At 42.8% G+C, this 14,160-nt stretch overlaps 1 protein-coding gene across 12 annotated transcripts in view; it reads right to left on the bottom strand.

Annotated features, from left to right (window-relative positions):
- The window catches only part of TESK2 (testis associated actin remodelling kinase 2), a 127,109-nt gene that overhangs the window by 44,283 nt on the left and 68,666 nt on the right, over window positions 1-14,160 (bottom strand). For all 12 annotated transcript variants that reach the window (XM_084965193.1, XM_005665476.4, XM_084965199.1 and 9 more), the window contains one exon: window positions 4,598-4,646. In XM_084965193.1, coding sequence (XP_084821319.1) covers window positions 4,598-4,646 — 49 coding nt within the window. The remainder of the gene's footprint in view (window positions 1-4,597; window positions 4,647-14,160) is intronic.

Genomic DNA, 14,160 nt, shown 5'->3' with positions numbered 1-14,160 from the left:
AGGTACTCCTCAATCTTACCTTTCCCTCAGACTTTTTTTTTTTTTTTTGCTTTTTTTAGGGCCACACCCACAGCACATGGAGGTTCCCAGGCTAGGGGTCCAGTTGCCAGCCTACGCCACAGCCACAGCAATGCCAGTTCTAAGCTGCATCTGTGACCCACACCACAGCTCATGGCAACGCCAGATCCCTAACCCACTGGGCAAGGCCAGGGATCGAACCGCAACCTCGTGGTTCCTGTTGGATTCATTTCTGCTGCACTACGAAGGGAACTCCTCCCTCAGACTTTTTAAATTTTTGTTTATTTATTATTTTTAAAATTTCATGGCCAGGCAACGCTTGATCCTTTTACCCACTGTGACGGGCCAGGGATTAAACCCACACTTCTGCAGCGACCCTAGATTCTTAACCCACTGTGCCAATGCAGTCAGATTGCTAACCCACTGTGCCACTGAGGGAATTCCTCCCTCAGACTTTTGTTTTGTTTTGTTTCAGGATTGCACCTGAGGCGTACGGAGGTTCCTAGGCTAGGGGTCTAATTGGAGCTGGAGCCTATATCACAGCCACAGCAATGCCAGATCCAAGCTGCATCTGCAACCTACACCACAGCTCACAGCAATGTCGGATCCCTAAACATTGAGTGAGGCCAGGGATCGAACCTGCGTTCTCATGGATACGAGTCAGATTTGTTTCTGCTGAGCCACGACGGGAACTCCCTCCCCTCAAAACTTTTAAAATTGAATTACTTTAGGGCTTAGCTAGTAGTCCTCTTCTTTATGTAGACTCCCTGGGATAGGTGCTATTTATTATTATTAATATTCCCATTTTACAAATGAAAATATTGCAGCACAGGAGATTCAAACCAAAGCAATCAATACTCAGAGCCCATGCTCTTCACTCCCTTATTAACCCGCTTTATTTGGCCATTCATATAAGAGGCAGGACATAGCTACACACATCCCACATTCTGATACCCTCAATAATTGAGAAAAAGGATAGCAGAGTGAGGCACATAGTACCTGCCTTGATAAGACATTAAGGACTTGGGAGTTCCTGTTGTGGCCAATGGTTAACAAATCCAACTAGGAACCATGAGGATGCAGTTGGTTGGCCTCGCTCAGGGGGTTGAGGATCCGGTGATGCCGTGAGCTGTGGTGCAGGTTGCAGACGCGGCTCAGATCCCATGTTGCTGTGGCTGTGGCGTAGGCCAGCGGCTACAGCTCCGATTGGACCCCTATAGCCTGGGAACCTCCATATGCTATGGGTGCGGCCCTGAAAAGACCAAAAAAAAAAAAAAAAAAGATATTAAGGACTAATATCAGGTGCAAAGCCAGCAGGAAACCAACCCTCTTGCAAATTCTGTTAAACAATTTTCCTTCCTAAATTTCTTCACTTGGTGTTTTGGTCCTTAATTTCCCAAGGAGAAAATGTGAAAAACATTCAAGAAGGTAGATTCTCAAATCTAGAGGCTCATCAGAATAATCTGAGGAGCTTTTAAATACATACAGGTCCCTATCAAATTACTCATAACATTTTTCAGAGAATTAGAACAAATAATCCTAAAATTTATATGGAACCATAAAAGATCCAGAATTGCCCAAGCAATCTTGAAGAAAAGAACAAAGCAGGAGGCATAACCCTCCCAGATTTCAGACAATACTACAAACAACAGTAATCAAAACAGCATGGTATTGGCACAAAAACAGACCTATGGATCAATGGAACAGAATAGAGAGTCCAGAAGTAAACCCACACAACTATGGTCAACTAATCTTCAACAAAGAAGGCAAAAATATACAATGGGGAAATTTCAGAAATTCCCTCTCCAGAAGTTCCCATTGTGGCTCATTAGTAACAAACCCAACTAGTATCCATGATGGCAAGGGTTTGATCCCTGGCCTCACTCAGTGGGTTAAGGATCTGATATTGCTGTGAGCTGTGGTATTAGTCATAGACATGGCTCAGATCTGGCATTGCTGTGGCTGTGGTATAGGCTGGCAGCTGCAGCTCTGATTTGACCCCCTAGCCTAGGAACTTCCATATGCCATGGATGCAGCCCTAAAAAGACAAAAAAGAAAAAAGAAAGAAACACTACCATATGGCCCAGAAATCCCACTCCTGGGCATACATACAAAGAAAACCATAATGTGAAGAGATACATGAACCCCAAAGTTAAGTGCAGCACTCTTTACAATAGCCAAGACATGGAAGCAACCTAAATGTCCATCGACCAAAGAATGGATAAAGAAGATGTGGTACGTATATACAATGGAATATTACACAGCCATGAAAAAGAACAGAATAATGCCATTTGCAGTAACATGGATGGACCTAGAGATTATCGTACTAAGTGAAGTAAGTCAGACGAAGAAACAAGTATCATATGATATCATTTATATGTGTAATCTAGTAAAAATGATACAAAAGAACTTATATATAAAACAGAAGCAGACTTAGATTTTTTTTCTTTTTTAGGGACACTCCTGTGGCATTTGTAAGTACCCAGGCTAGGGGTTGAATCAGAGATGCAGCTGCCAGCCTACCACAGCCACAGCAATGGGAGATCTGAGCCACATCTGCAACCTACGCCACAGCTTGTGGCAAGCTGGATCAGCCAGGGTTCAAATCTGCATCCTCACAGACACTATGTCAGGTTCTTAACTCCCCGACTCAGATTTCAAAATCAAACTTATGGTTACCAAAGGGGAAACTGTGGGTGGGGGGAGGGCTATATTGCAAGGATTGGATTAACACATACACACGACTATATATTGTACATCAACTATACTCCAATACAAATTTTTTTTAAGTCTACAAATAACAAATGCTGGAGAAGGTGTGGAGAAAAGGGAACCTTCCTACACTGTCAGTGGGAATGTAAATTGGTTCGGCCACTATGGAAAACAGTATGGAATTTCCCCAAACAACTAAAAATAGAGCTGCTGGAGTTCCCGTCGTTGTGGCGCAGTGGTTAACGAATCCGACTAGGAACCATGAGGTTGCAGTTCCATCCCTGCCCTTGCTCAGTGGGTTAACGATCTGGCGTTGCCGTGAGCTGTGTTGTAGGTCGCAGACGTGGCTCGGATCCTGCGTTGCTGTGGCTCTGGTGTAGGCTGGCAGCTACAGCTCTGATTAGACCCCTAGCCTGGGAACCTCCATATGCCACGGGAGCGGCCCAAGAAATGGCAAAAAGACAAAATAAATAAATAAATAAATATAAAAATAGAGCTGCCATATGATCCAGCAATCCCACTCCTGGGCATATATCCTGACAAAGTCTAATTTGAAAAGATGCATGCATCCCTATATTCAGAGCAGCACTATTCACAATAGCCAAGACATGGAAACAACCTAAATGTCTGTCGACAGAAGAATGGATAAAGAAGGTGAATTACACACACACACACACACACACACACACACACATACACACACACACAAACACACAAACTGGAATATTATTCAGCCATAAAAAAAGAATGTAATACTATTTGCAATAGCATGGATGGACCTAGAGCTTACCATACTAAATGAAGTCAGAAAGAGAAGAGAAATACTATATGATATCACTTATATGTAGAATCTAAAATATGACACAAATAAACATATCTATGGAACAGAAATAGACTCAAAGATTCAGAGAAGAGACTTGTGACTGCCAAAGTAGAGGAGGCTGAGGGGGAGAAGGATTGGAAGATTGGGATTAGCAGATATAAACTATTATATATAGGATGAATAAACAACAGGTCCTACTGTGTAGCATAGGGAACTATATTCAAAATCCTGTGATAAACCATATGGAAAATAATATGAAAAAGAAGAAAAAATACATATATAATATATATACACAACTGAATCACTTTGTTGTATAGCAGAAATTGACACTACATGGTGAATCAACTTACATCAGTACAAAGAAAGAAAAAACAAAACTACATATAGGCCCTATGAAGACGTAATAAACCTAGAATATTCCAGGAATTTGTGTTTCTAAGAAGCACCAAAGAAAATTCTGAAACTGGTAACCCAGTACCTGAATTTGAGGAGCCTTTGTTCTAGAGAAGGTTCTTTGGTCCTCAGAGGCTAAGTAATGATTAACACATATTTACCTGGCTGGAAGGGGCTGCAAATAAAATGAGAAGAGAGAAGTAAACTGATTCCAAGAAGTAGTTTCCTGCAATCAAGAAACTGGAGTAGCGACAGTGGAATTTTAGATCAGGATAGCACTTCCCTTTCTGGGAGGTCTGGGAATTTCTTGCCACGATAAAGTCTGTAGCCAAGTGATACCACCCCTTAGTTTAGGAGGACGGCATCTAAGCAGGAAGAACCAATATATCTGAGCACTCATTCCCAGAGCACTCACCAACTTTTATTAGGGATCCAGGAGGATTAAGAGATCTGGTTGTTGTCCCCAGACTACAGAAGAAAGCACTGCTAATACCAGTGCTTTTCTGCATAAAAATAGCATTGTTAACACCTGCCATTTTCTATAAAAATAAACGCACACATATTCTGTGTACATGTGTAACAATTACAGTGGAACTACAAATACTGAAACTAAGACACAAAGTCACTTCGACACGCTTACTGAAGTCTTACCTCTGTAAGTGCATGCAACTGTCCTTGATGTACACACACGCCCATGAACCTACAAAACAAAACAGATTTCTTAAACAAACAAAAAGGACATGAACACAACTAGAATAGCTGCCCACGCATTAAAAACAATTCAAGGGAGTTCCCGTCGTGGCGCAGTGGTTAACAAATCCGAGTAGGAACCATGAGTTTGTGGGTTCGATCCCTTGCCCTGCTCAGTGGGTTAAGGATCTGGCGTTGCCGTGAGCTGTGGTGTAGGTCACAGACTCGGCTCGGATCCTGCGTTTCTGTGGCTGTGGTGTAGGCCAGCAGCTGTAGCTCTGATTGGTCCCATAGCCTGGGAACCTCCATATGCCTCAGGTGCAGCCCTAAAAATCAAAATATAAAAAAAATTAAAAAGATCACTATTCTCTATGTGTTTGTCCAACTCCCCAGTCACTGGAATTGTGAGTCGGTATGCCATTCATTTATTAAACAACTGTTTACTGAGCAGCCACTCTGTGTAAGATATTAAGGGCAGGACAGTAAATAAAACAAGGTGCCTGCTCTCGCAGAACTTTGATTCTATGGGTCATTCTGTTGGAAAGCAATTGTAATAAAAAGTTAAGTGGGGAGTTCCCTTGTGGCGCAGTAGGTTAAGGATCCGGCGTTATCACTGAAGCGGCTCTGGTCACGGCTGTGGGTACAGGTTCGATCCCTGGCCCAAGAATTTCCACATGCCAGAGGTACAGCCAAAACCAAAAGAGTTAAATAGGTGTTTCGCAGAATGTGGTTAAATTGTATGCATAAATAGATACTTCTAGTGAGCCTCTTACAGAAAGGAAGCTTCTCTGAGATTACATGGTATTCCTACCTAAGGATAATTTTATTCTCATCCCCCCCATAGCTAAAAAGGTAAAGTAAAATACAACAAGCTACACTTCTTCTTTCATCACGGATTTCTGCACTATCATGGGCACTGGCAGGGGTTAATAACTTGACCTACAACTTGTTTTTATAAAATTTTATTGGAATACAGCCATGGTATTTTCTACGGCTGCTTTTGTGCTACGACAGTAGAGTTGAATAGTTGCGACGGAGACTGTATGGCTTGAGAAGACTAAAAAACATTTCTATCTAGTCCTTTACAGAAAAAGTTTGCTGACCTTTGCCCTACAGCACAGTTCTATCCATATCCACCTGGGGGAACTTCAGCAAGTTACTTAATCTTGATAAACCTGTTTCCTCACCTGCACAAATGGACCTGTAACTAACACGACCAGATTCCCTTGTGGCACAGTGGGCTAAGGATCAGCATTGCCACTGCAGCAGCAGCTGGACAGTGGGTTTGATCCCTGGCCCAGGAACTTCCACATGCGGTGGGCATGACTCCCCCTCAAAAAAAAGAAGAAAAGAAAATAACACTCCCTTAAAGGATTGTTAGGAGGATAAAATGAGATATTTCAGGTACAGTGTTTAGCAATGTCTAGCCCATGATCAAACAAAGCTTGGTGATTTCATTACTATTAATGCTTCTAAATTATGCCAATCCCTTACATAGCTATTAGGGTTATCTTTTCAAAATACAAAATACGTCATTTCCTTCTTTATCAGCTTTCAATAGCTCCCTTCTGCCTATGGAACACGGTCAAAATTCCTTAGGACAGCATTTTAGACTGTCCGTGATCTGCTCCAACTTACCTTTCATAGCTCACACTTTCCCATGAGCCTTACTCTTCACTCGTCTCTCCCTCTCCTCTGGTATCCTACAAATATACCTAAATTTACTCATCTTAAAAAATGCTTCCCAGGAGTTCCCATTGTGGCACAGCAGAAACGAATCCAGCTAGGAACCATGAGGTTGTGGGTTCAATCCCTGGCCTCGCTCAGTGGGTTAAGGATCTGGCGTTGCTGTGGCTGTGGTGTAGGCTGGCAGCTGCAGCTCCAATTCAACCCCTAGCCTGGGAACCTCCATATGCTGTGGGTGTGGCCCTAAAAAGGAAAAAAAAAAAAAATGCTTCTCTTGCCCCCTCCCTAAAATATGATCCTACTTCATTCTTCTCATTTGTAACCAACTTTAAGAGGAGGTCACAAATACTAGCTACATTTCCTAAACCTTCATTCATTCCTAGACTCATCATGCCCATCGCTCTTTTATAACTTTCCTTACTGTGAAAGATCCAGAGTTTTATTTATCTCTGCATTTCCAGTATCTAGTATGGTATCTTGCAAACAGTAAGCGCTCAGTAAAGATGTGATGAAAGGCATGAATGATTTTTATGACCTAGAAACTTGAGTTCAAGTGCCTCCCTGAGCTAGAAGGCTTCATTTGCTTAACTGAAAAGTATCCTTCTAGGATCAGCTACAATTTCATTTTCTCTACAAGGATCTCCAGGATTCTCTCCGTTAATATTAGTGCTCTTTCTCCCTCCTCCTGCTCCGCAGTACTGCGGGGCGCCTTCTTGGATAGATTGCTCATTAGCATAAGTGAAGAGGTCTGGGGTCTGCAATCAGACGGCTGGGATTTGAAGCCGGGCTCTGCCACTTACTGATGACCTCTCTATATTTCAATTTTTTCCACCTCCGAATGGGGAATATAATAGTATCTAACATATGATTATTGTGAAGATGAAATGAGATAACTTGGGTTCCTTGAACATAATAAGCTAAAAAATGTTACCTATTCTTCTTTTAACCTTTCTGACTTCTTCAGACTGCAATATAGGAAAGGTTTTTAGGAGTACAGATCTCATCTCATTTATCTCTATCTGGTGCCTGACACACAACGCTTCGCACGTTAAGATGCTGAACAAGCACTTCCTGAATGAAAAATCAATAATCACCAAATTAACTTTACAATGTCAACTCATTTTATAAGAAAGAACATTTAGGGGCAGGTAACAGGCTGGAAAGAGGTATTTCTTTAATCAAATATTTACATAGAAGCTAGGCAATAGGATTCCGCTAGAATAACAATGGCTACTGCTAAAGTTCAGGGTCTCCTAGAAACTGAAAGTACTCGGTTTGGGTGTGATTCACGCTTGCTTCCCTTCCCCCCAGAACTATGACCACATCGTCCACAGAGATGTCACAGACAACACACTCGGGCAGGCATGGGTTTCGTGTGACAGTCCTCCCTACCCCCCATGCACATCACCACATCAGTGGTGTCGCACGATTCTGCTTCTATGTGAAACTTATCTATAGACCTCCTCGACCTCACTTCCTTCCACCGCCACCACGTCCAAAACGGGTCACATTGCTGGCAAGCTGAGACAGCCATTAGCTTTATTTTATGTTGGAAGAAGAGCTTGAGCAGAGTTAATCGTTCCAATTGCTATAAAAAGAATATACTTTAAAAGGGAAATAGTGGAATTCCCGTCGTGGCTCAGTGGTTAATGAATCTAAGAACCATGAGGTTGTAGGTTCGATCCCTGGCCTCGCTCAGTGGGTTAAGGATCCGGCATTGCCGTGAGCTGTGGTGTAGGTTGCAGACGTGGTTTGGATCCCGAGTTGCTGTGGCTCTGGTGTAGGCTGGTGGCTACAGTTCCGATTGCACCCCTAGCCCGGGAACCTCCATATGCTGAGGGTGCAGCCCCAGAAAAGGCAAAAAAAAAAAAAAAGGGAAATATTACTCACACTTAACAGGGAAGTGATATATGCCTAGAAAAGCATTTAATATCAACACTAAGTTAAAACAAATGAAAAATTTTTTTAATTTTTAAAAAGGGAGTCCTGTTGTGGCCCAGCAGTTGTGAACCTGACCAGTAACCATGAGGATATGGGTTCAATCCCTGGCCTTGCTCAGTGGGATAAGGATCTGGCGTTGCCATGAGCTGTGGTGTAGGTCACAGACACGGCTCAGATCCTGTGTTGCTGTGGCTGTGGCATAGCCCAACATCCATAGCTCTGATTTGACCCCTAGCCTGGGAACTCCCATATGCCACACATGTGGCCCTAAAAAGTAAAAAACAAAAACCAAAAAAATACCAAAAAAAAAAGTTTTCAGTGAAAATTTTATTGCTACTTTTATTAAAATCTAAGCTGTGGCTGGAGCCTCAAAAAATTTTTTTTTTTGTATGAAAAAGAATTAAAAAAAACTCACCTTCTGAATGATTCTTATTCTCTACCATCACCACCCAACATCATGCCAGCTAGAATTACTTCACTCAGGAGGGAGTATTTTCCTAATGGATGTGCTTGGATTGATCGGTCCCTCAACTTTGTTTTTAATTTCATATTAACACACACATTCATGTTGCTTTTTTTTTTTAGACCGGTGTTCCTAAATTTTAACGTGGAAACAGATCACCTAGACATCATGTAAACTGCAGACTTTGACTCTCTAGGTCAGGAGGGACCTGAGAATCTGAATGTCTAAAAAGCTCCCGGGTGATGCCAGTGCTGCTTGGTCCATGGACCATACGTTGACTGGCAAGGTTTAGGGCAGACCAAAGACAGCACCACTCTAAAGTTAGTAAGGCTATAACAGGAAACTCCTAACTCTGACACTACTGGTAAGCTAGACTTTGTCTGGAGACTTAATGCGACCGTTTCTCCTGCAGCATGACTTACCATTCCCCATAAAGAGTCATAATTATGCTTTTCATACCTTGCCTTTTTTTTTCCCTCAGGCTGTTTCCACTGCCTTCTTAGAATGCCCCCCATTTCCACATAATTAGATTCTAACCTCAAAGCCCACTTGCAATATTTCCTTTCCCGTGAAAGGAATTTGCTCCCCTCCAAAGAGAGTATTTCTGACCTAGCATGCTTCTGAACCGCCAGGGGACTCCATCTCCACTGCTCCACAAAAGCATCACCATTTCCTACCTTTACTTGATCTACGATATACCTTGTATCTCCCCTACAAGACCATAAAAAAAAAAATTTTTTTTGTCTTTTTAGGGTCACACTCACAGCATATGGAAGTTCCCAAGCTAGGGATCGAATTGGAGCTGCAGCTGCCGGCCTACACCACAGCCACAGCAACGCGGGATCCAAGCCACACCTGCAACCTACACCACAGCTCATGGAAACGCTGGATCCTTATTCCACTGAGCAAGGCCGGGGATCAAACCCTCGCCTCCATAGATACTAGTCAGGTTTGTTACCGCTGAGCCACGACGGGAACTCCTAGAACGTCAACGTCTTAACAGCATTCTCTTGGCTGGCATGTGACAGCCTACAAACACTGGATAAACGTAAAACATAGCTCTGAACACTCAAAATCACTGAGGGCCTATGACATGCCAGGCACCGGTAATAACCACAATGATTATGGTAACAACTAACTCTGAAAAAGCGCTTCCTGTCTAGGCACTGCTCTAAGCACGTCACACTATATTCATGTAATCCTCACAGTAGCCCAGGAAAGTAATACTTTTGTGAACTCAGTCATACCCATAAAGAAACGGAGGCTCAGGGAAATTAAGGAACTTGCCCAAAGTCACGCAGCTAACAGGTGGCAGAGCCACGAGTCAAACCTGAACCGTGGGTTCCAAAGTCTGTGCTCATAAATAACCGCAGTGGTATATGACCTCGCCATACCGCTATAAAAAGGATATAAAAATGAGTAAGACACAACCTCTTCCCTTAAGGAGCTACTGGCTACTCAAAAATTTTGGGGGGCAGTTCACAGCTCCTGATCGAAGTCCAAATTCCTTCGCATGTTCCTACGTGTGAATGATCTGACCCCAGTCTCATGCCTTATCTATTATTTTACACCCACCTGCACGCTCTGTGTTGTAGTTACATAACCTGCCTCTCCCAAATGTGTCCCAAACCCTCCCACTTCTATTTTGCCACTAGAATGAGCCCATCTTTCTAATCAAAATTAATCTCTTCCTCTTCCCTATACACTCAGATAACCCCACTCAAACTTCTATCTAACGAGGTCTGCCTTCTGCAAGCGTTAGCCATGTCTGCCTCTTCCACTCGATCAGAGGGTTCTAGAGGGCAGGCCTGCGATGGATCTTAGAGAGTGGCTGCTTGTCACTTCCCTTTTCCTCCTGAAGTAGACCACAGGTCCCAGCTGGTTAAGACCCTAACACTGTGTGCACCAGGGACACGGAGGCAGAAGGGATTATGTCATTGCCAGGCCTATCCCACGAAAAACCTCCATACTTTCTTCATCTGCCAGCAGATGCAGAAGATCCAGTGGAGGAATCTGAGGCCTGGCCTCAGGCAAAAAAGAGCTCCCCTTCAACCTTCACTCAACATGCACTGGACTGAGACATGAGTAAGAAACAAGCTCTTAAGCCAATCAGATTTTAAGTTGTTTACTGCAGTAGGTAGTTCACCGGGACTAAATACAACTTGCTGTTTTGTGTCTCTAGATACACTAAAACATTGCCTGTTCACAGTCAGCGCTCGGTAAGTGATTTACAGAATTCAATTAAAAGCTGAAATTCTTATTCCAAGGCAGGACCTTTCTAGGCCCTACTACTAGCCAGCAGTCTCCAAAACTGCAGAGTAAGCGAGATTATCCACTGAAGCACGGGAAGAAAATTAGAATTTTCACTTGTTTTTGAATGCAAAAAAGAGAAATTGAATTTTATTCATATTTAAAATGGGTTGAGAGTAGCACCTGGGGATGTGTTTAAAAAGGTTTTCGTAGTTCTCTTGTGGTACAGTGGGTTAAGGATCCACTGTTGTCACTGCATCAGCTTGGTTTGCTGCTGTGGTGTGCGTTTGCTCCCTGTTCCGGGAACCTCCACATGCCATGGGCGTAGCCAAGTAAAAAAAAATCTTTTTTCCCTAATGGGATACTGTGGTAGACAGAAAATATCCAAGGATGTCCATGCCTAATCTCCAGAACCTGTGACTACATTATGTTAGATAGCAAATGGAATAAACTAAATTGCAGATGGAATTAAGGCTGCTAATCAGCCGGCTTTAAATTAGGGAGATTGGGAGTTTGTGGCACAGCAGAAATGAATCCAACTAGGAACCATGAGGTTGCAGGTTCGATCCCTGGCCTTGCTCAGTGGGTTAAGGATCCAGCGTTGCCATGAGCTGTGGTGTAGGCTGGCATCTGTAGTTCCGATTAGACCTCTAGCCTGGGAACCTCCATGTGCCACGGGTGCAGCCCTAAAAGGCAAAAAAATAAATAAAAAATAAATTAGGGAGATTGGAGTTTCTGTTGTGACTCAGCAGAAATGAACCCAACTAGTATCTATGAGGATGCAGGTTCGATCCCTAGCCTCCATCAGTGGGTTAAGGATCTGGTGTTGGCACAAGCAGTGGTGTAGGTCACAGACGCAGCTCAGATCTGATGTTGCTGTGGCTGTGGTGGAGGCCAGCAGTTGTAGCTCTGAATGGACCCCTAGCCTGGGAACCTCCATATGTCACGGGTGCGGCCCTGAAAAGAAAAAAGAAAAAAAAAGTTTAAGTGTTATCCCTCCTCAAAAGTTTATTATCTAAACAAAAGAATGAGGGAAGAGGTATAACAGTCTAAGACATATCTATCTGCTCTCATTCTGAAAAAACAAAAGCAAAACAATAAAAACGAAAACCACGGACACTGCTGTTAGATTTAGACCTCTTCCATACTGCAGGACGAGACCTAGAAAAAGGCCACAGTATCAAAGCTGCCAAGAAAACTACTACTATTGCTCCCCTACAGTATACCTGGAAACTGTGCTAGGTGTTTTATGTGTACGACCCGAGATGAAATGACTCCCATTTTATCATCTAGGAAAATGAGGTTCACAGCATTTAGGTGACCGGACAGAGACTGGAGAAGGTACTAGAATCTGGATCCGTGTGGCCCCAAAGCCTATGTTTTGTTCTGACAATCCGTATGAAGAAAAAGGCCAGTGGTTCAGTAATAATTGCATTTTTAGTCATGAAGAACTACCTGTCTGCAAACCCATGAAAATCTTAGTAGTTCGCTCTACAAGCCAACTTTGAGCAATAAAAGCAGCATCCATACTGTAGGAGTTCTTCTGACCTGTACTGGTTCTTCCAGAAAAACATCTGACTTCGAAATTTGGTAAAAACAATTAAGAGGCCTGAAATAAACCTATAGAAGAATATTAAGATGTGGGCATAATTTTTATATTAATATGCTTTCTAAAAGGTTTCTTCATCTGAAACCTACATAGATTGGTTTACTTTTCTTTCAGAAAGTTTTGGCAGAAGTTTTAGTATATTTTTATCTGACTTCCTCCCGTAATTTGGAAAGGCAAAGCACTGCAACATACCCCACCAGATTCCACTACGCTGTAACATGTGGCACTAAAATGAACTGCTTTGCATTTTACTCCCAAATAAAGCAAAGATACCAACACTCTCTTGGACTAGAAAAAAAGTTACCAATAACCAAAAAGGAGAAGAGAGGGAAATAGCTCAGGTCTCAAGTCCCAAAAGAGCAATGAATCTAGACCCATAAAAAAAAGGAATAATATCCTTGGTAAGGAGCTGCACTTCGGATGTGTTTTGGAGGTATTACATCACGGAAAACTGGTTATGCTAGGTCTTAGATGTGAGAAGTCATACGGAAAAGTCAGCTGAACAGACATTAAGCACCACAGCCTCACGTCAGGTGACACTAAGCAGCGCTGGTTCAGTCTGGCTCTCTCTTTTTTGTCCATGATGTTTATAGTCCAATTTCAAGATCGCTAAAAGCAGAATAAACATTCCCCAGCAATCACTAGATGGTGTCAACAGGACTACACATAGCAACAAAAGGATCAATCAAGTTCATGGTCAAATTTTACTTTTTCTTAGTGAAACAATACAAATATCTAAAAAGTTAAAATTAGATCTGCCTCCTTATGGTATTCTAGTTAAATAAATATAAAAATAGCCTAGATTTATTTTCTTTTTTTTTGGAGGGGGGAGCTCTTCTTAGGGCCCCACCCACAGCATATGGAGGTTCCCAGGCTAGGGGTCAAATCGGAGCTGGAGTTGCTGGCCTACACCACAGCAACTCGGGATCCGAGCCGCATCTACTACCTACACCACAGCTCACAGCAATGCTGGTTCCTTCAACCCACTGAGTGAGGCCAGGGATCAAACCCACATCCTCCTGGATACTAGTTGGGTGTGCTATTGCTGAGTCACAATGGGAACTCCTTCATAGAAAATTGTAGGAATTCCTGTCGTGGCGCAGTGGTTAACGAATCCGACTAGGAGCCATGAGGTTGCAGGTTTGATCCCTGGCTTTGCTCAGTGGGTTGAGGATCCGGCATTGCTGTGAGCTGTGGTGTAAGTTGCATACGCAGCTTGGATCCCACGAGTTGCTGTGGCTGTGGCTGTGGCATAGGCTGGCGGCTACAGCTCCGATTCGACCCCTAGTCTGGGAATCTCCACATGCCACGGGAGCGGCTCTAGAAAAGGCAAAAAGACAAAAAAAAAAAAAAAAAAGACAAAAAAAAAAAAAAAGAAAATTGTAAACCACATTACTCAAAACTGTTATGCAAGCAGCAAAATACCAAGTCTCCTGACAAAGGCAGAACTATTAATACATACATACACGAAATGACTTTAAGTGTTCCCCAAATGCTTTTTTTTTCAATCCAGGAAGTTCAGAAGAGAACAAATATCCACAAACCCAAGTATCTCGATTGTCTCCCCAAGCACAG

Source organism: Sus scrofa, chromosome 6 (assembly GCF_054392235.1).
Source record: "Sus scrofa isolate SSC_HxYL_T2T_F1_AM1 chromosome 6, Sscrofa_HxYL_maternal_Yorkshire_Landrace_v2.0, whole genome shotgun sequence".
Taxonomy (NCBI): Eukaryota; Metazoa; Chordata; class Mammalia; order Artiodactyla; family Suidae; genus Sus; species Sus scrofa.
This window is presented reverse-complemented; position numbering and strand designations above follow the sequence as displayed.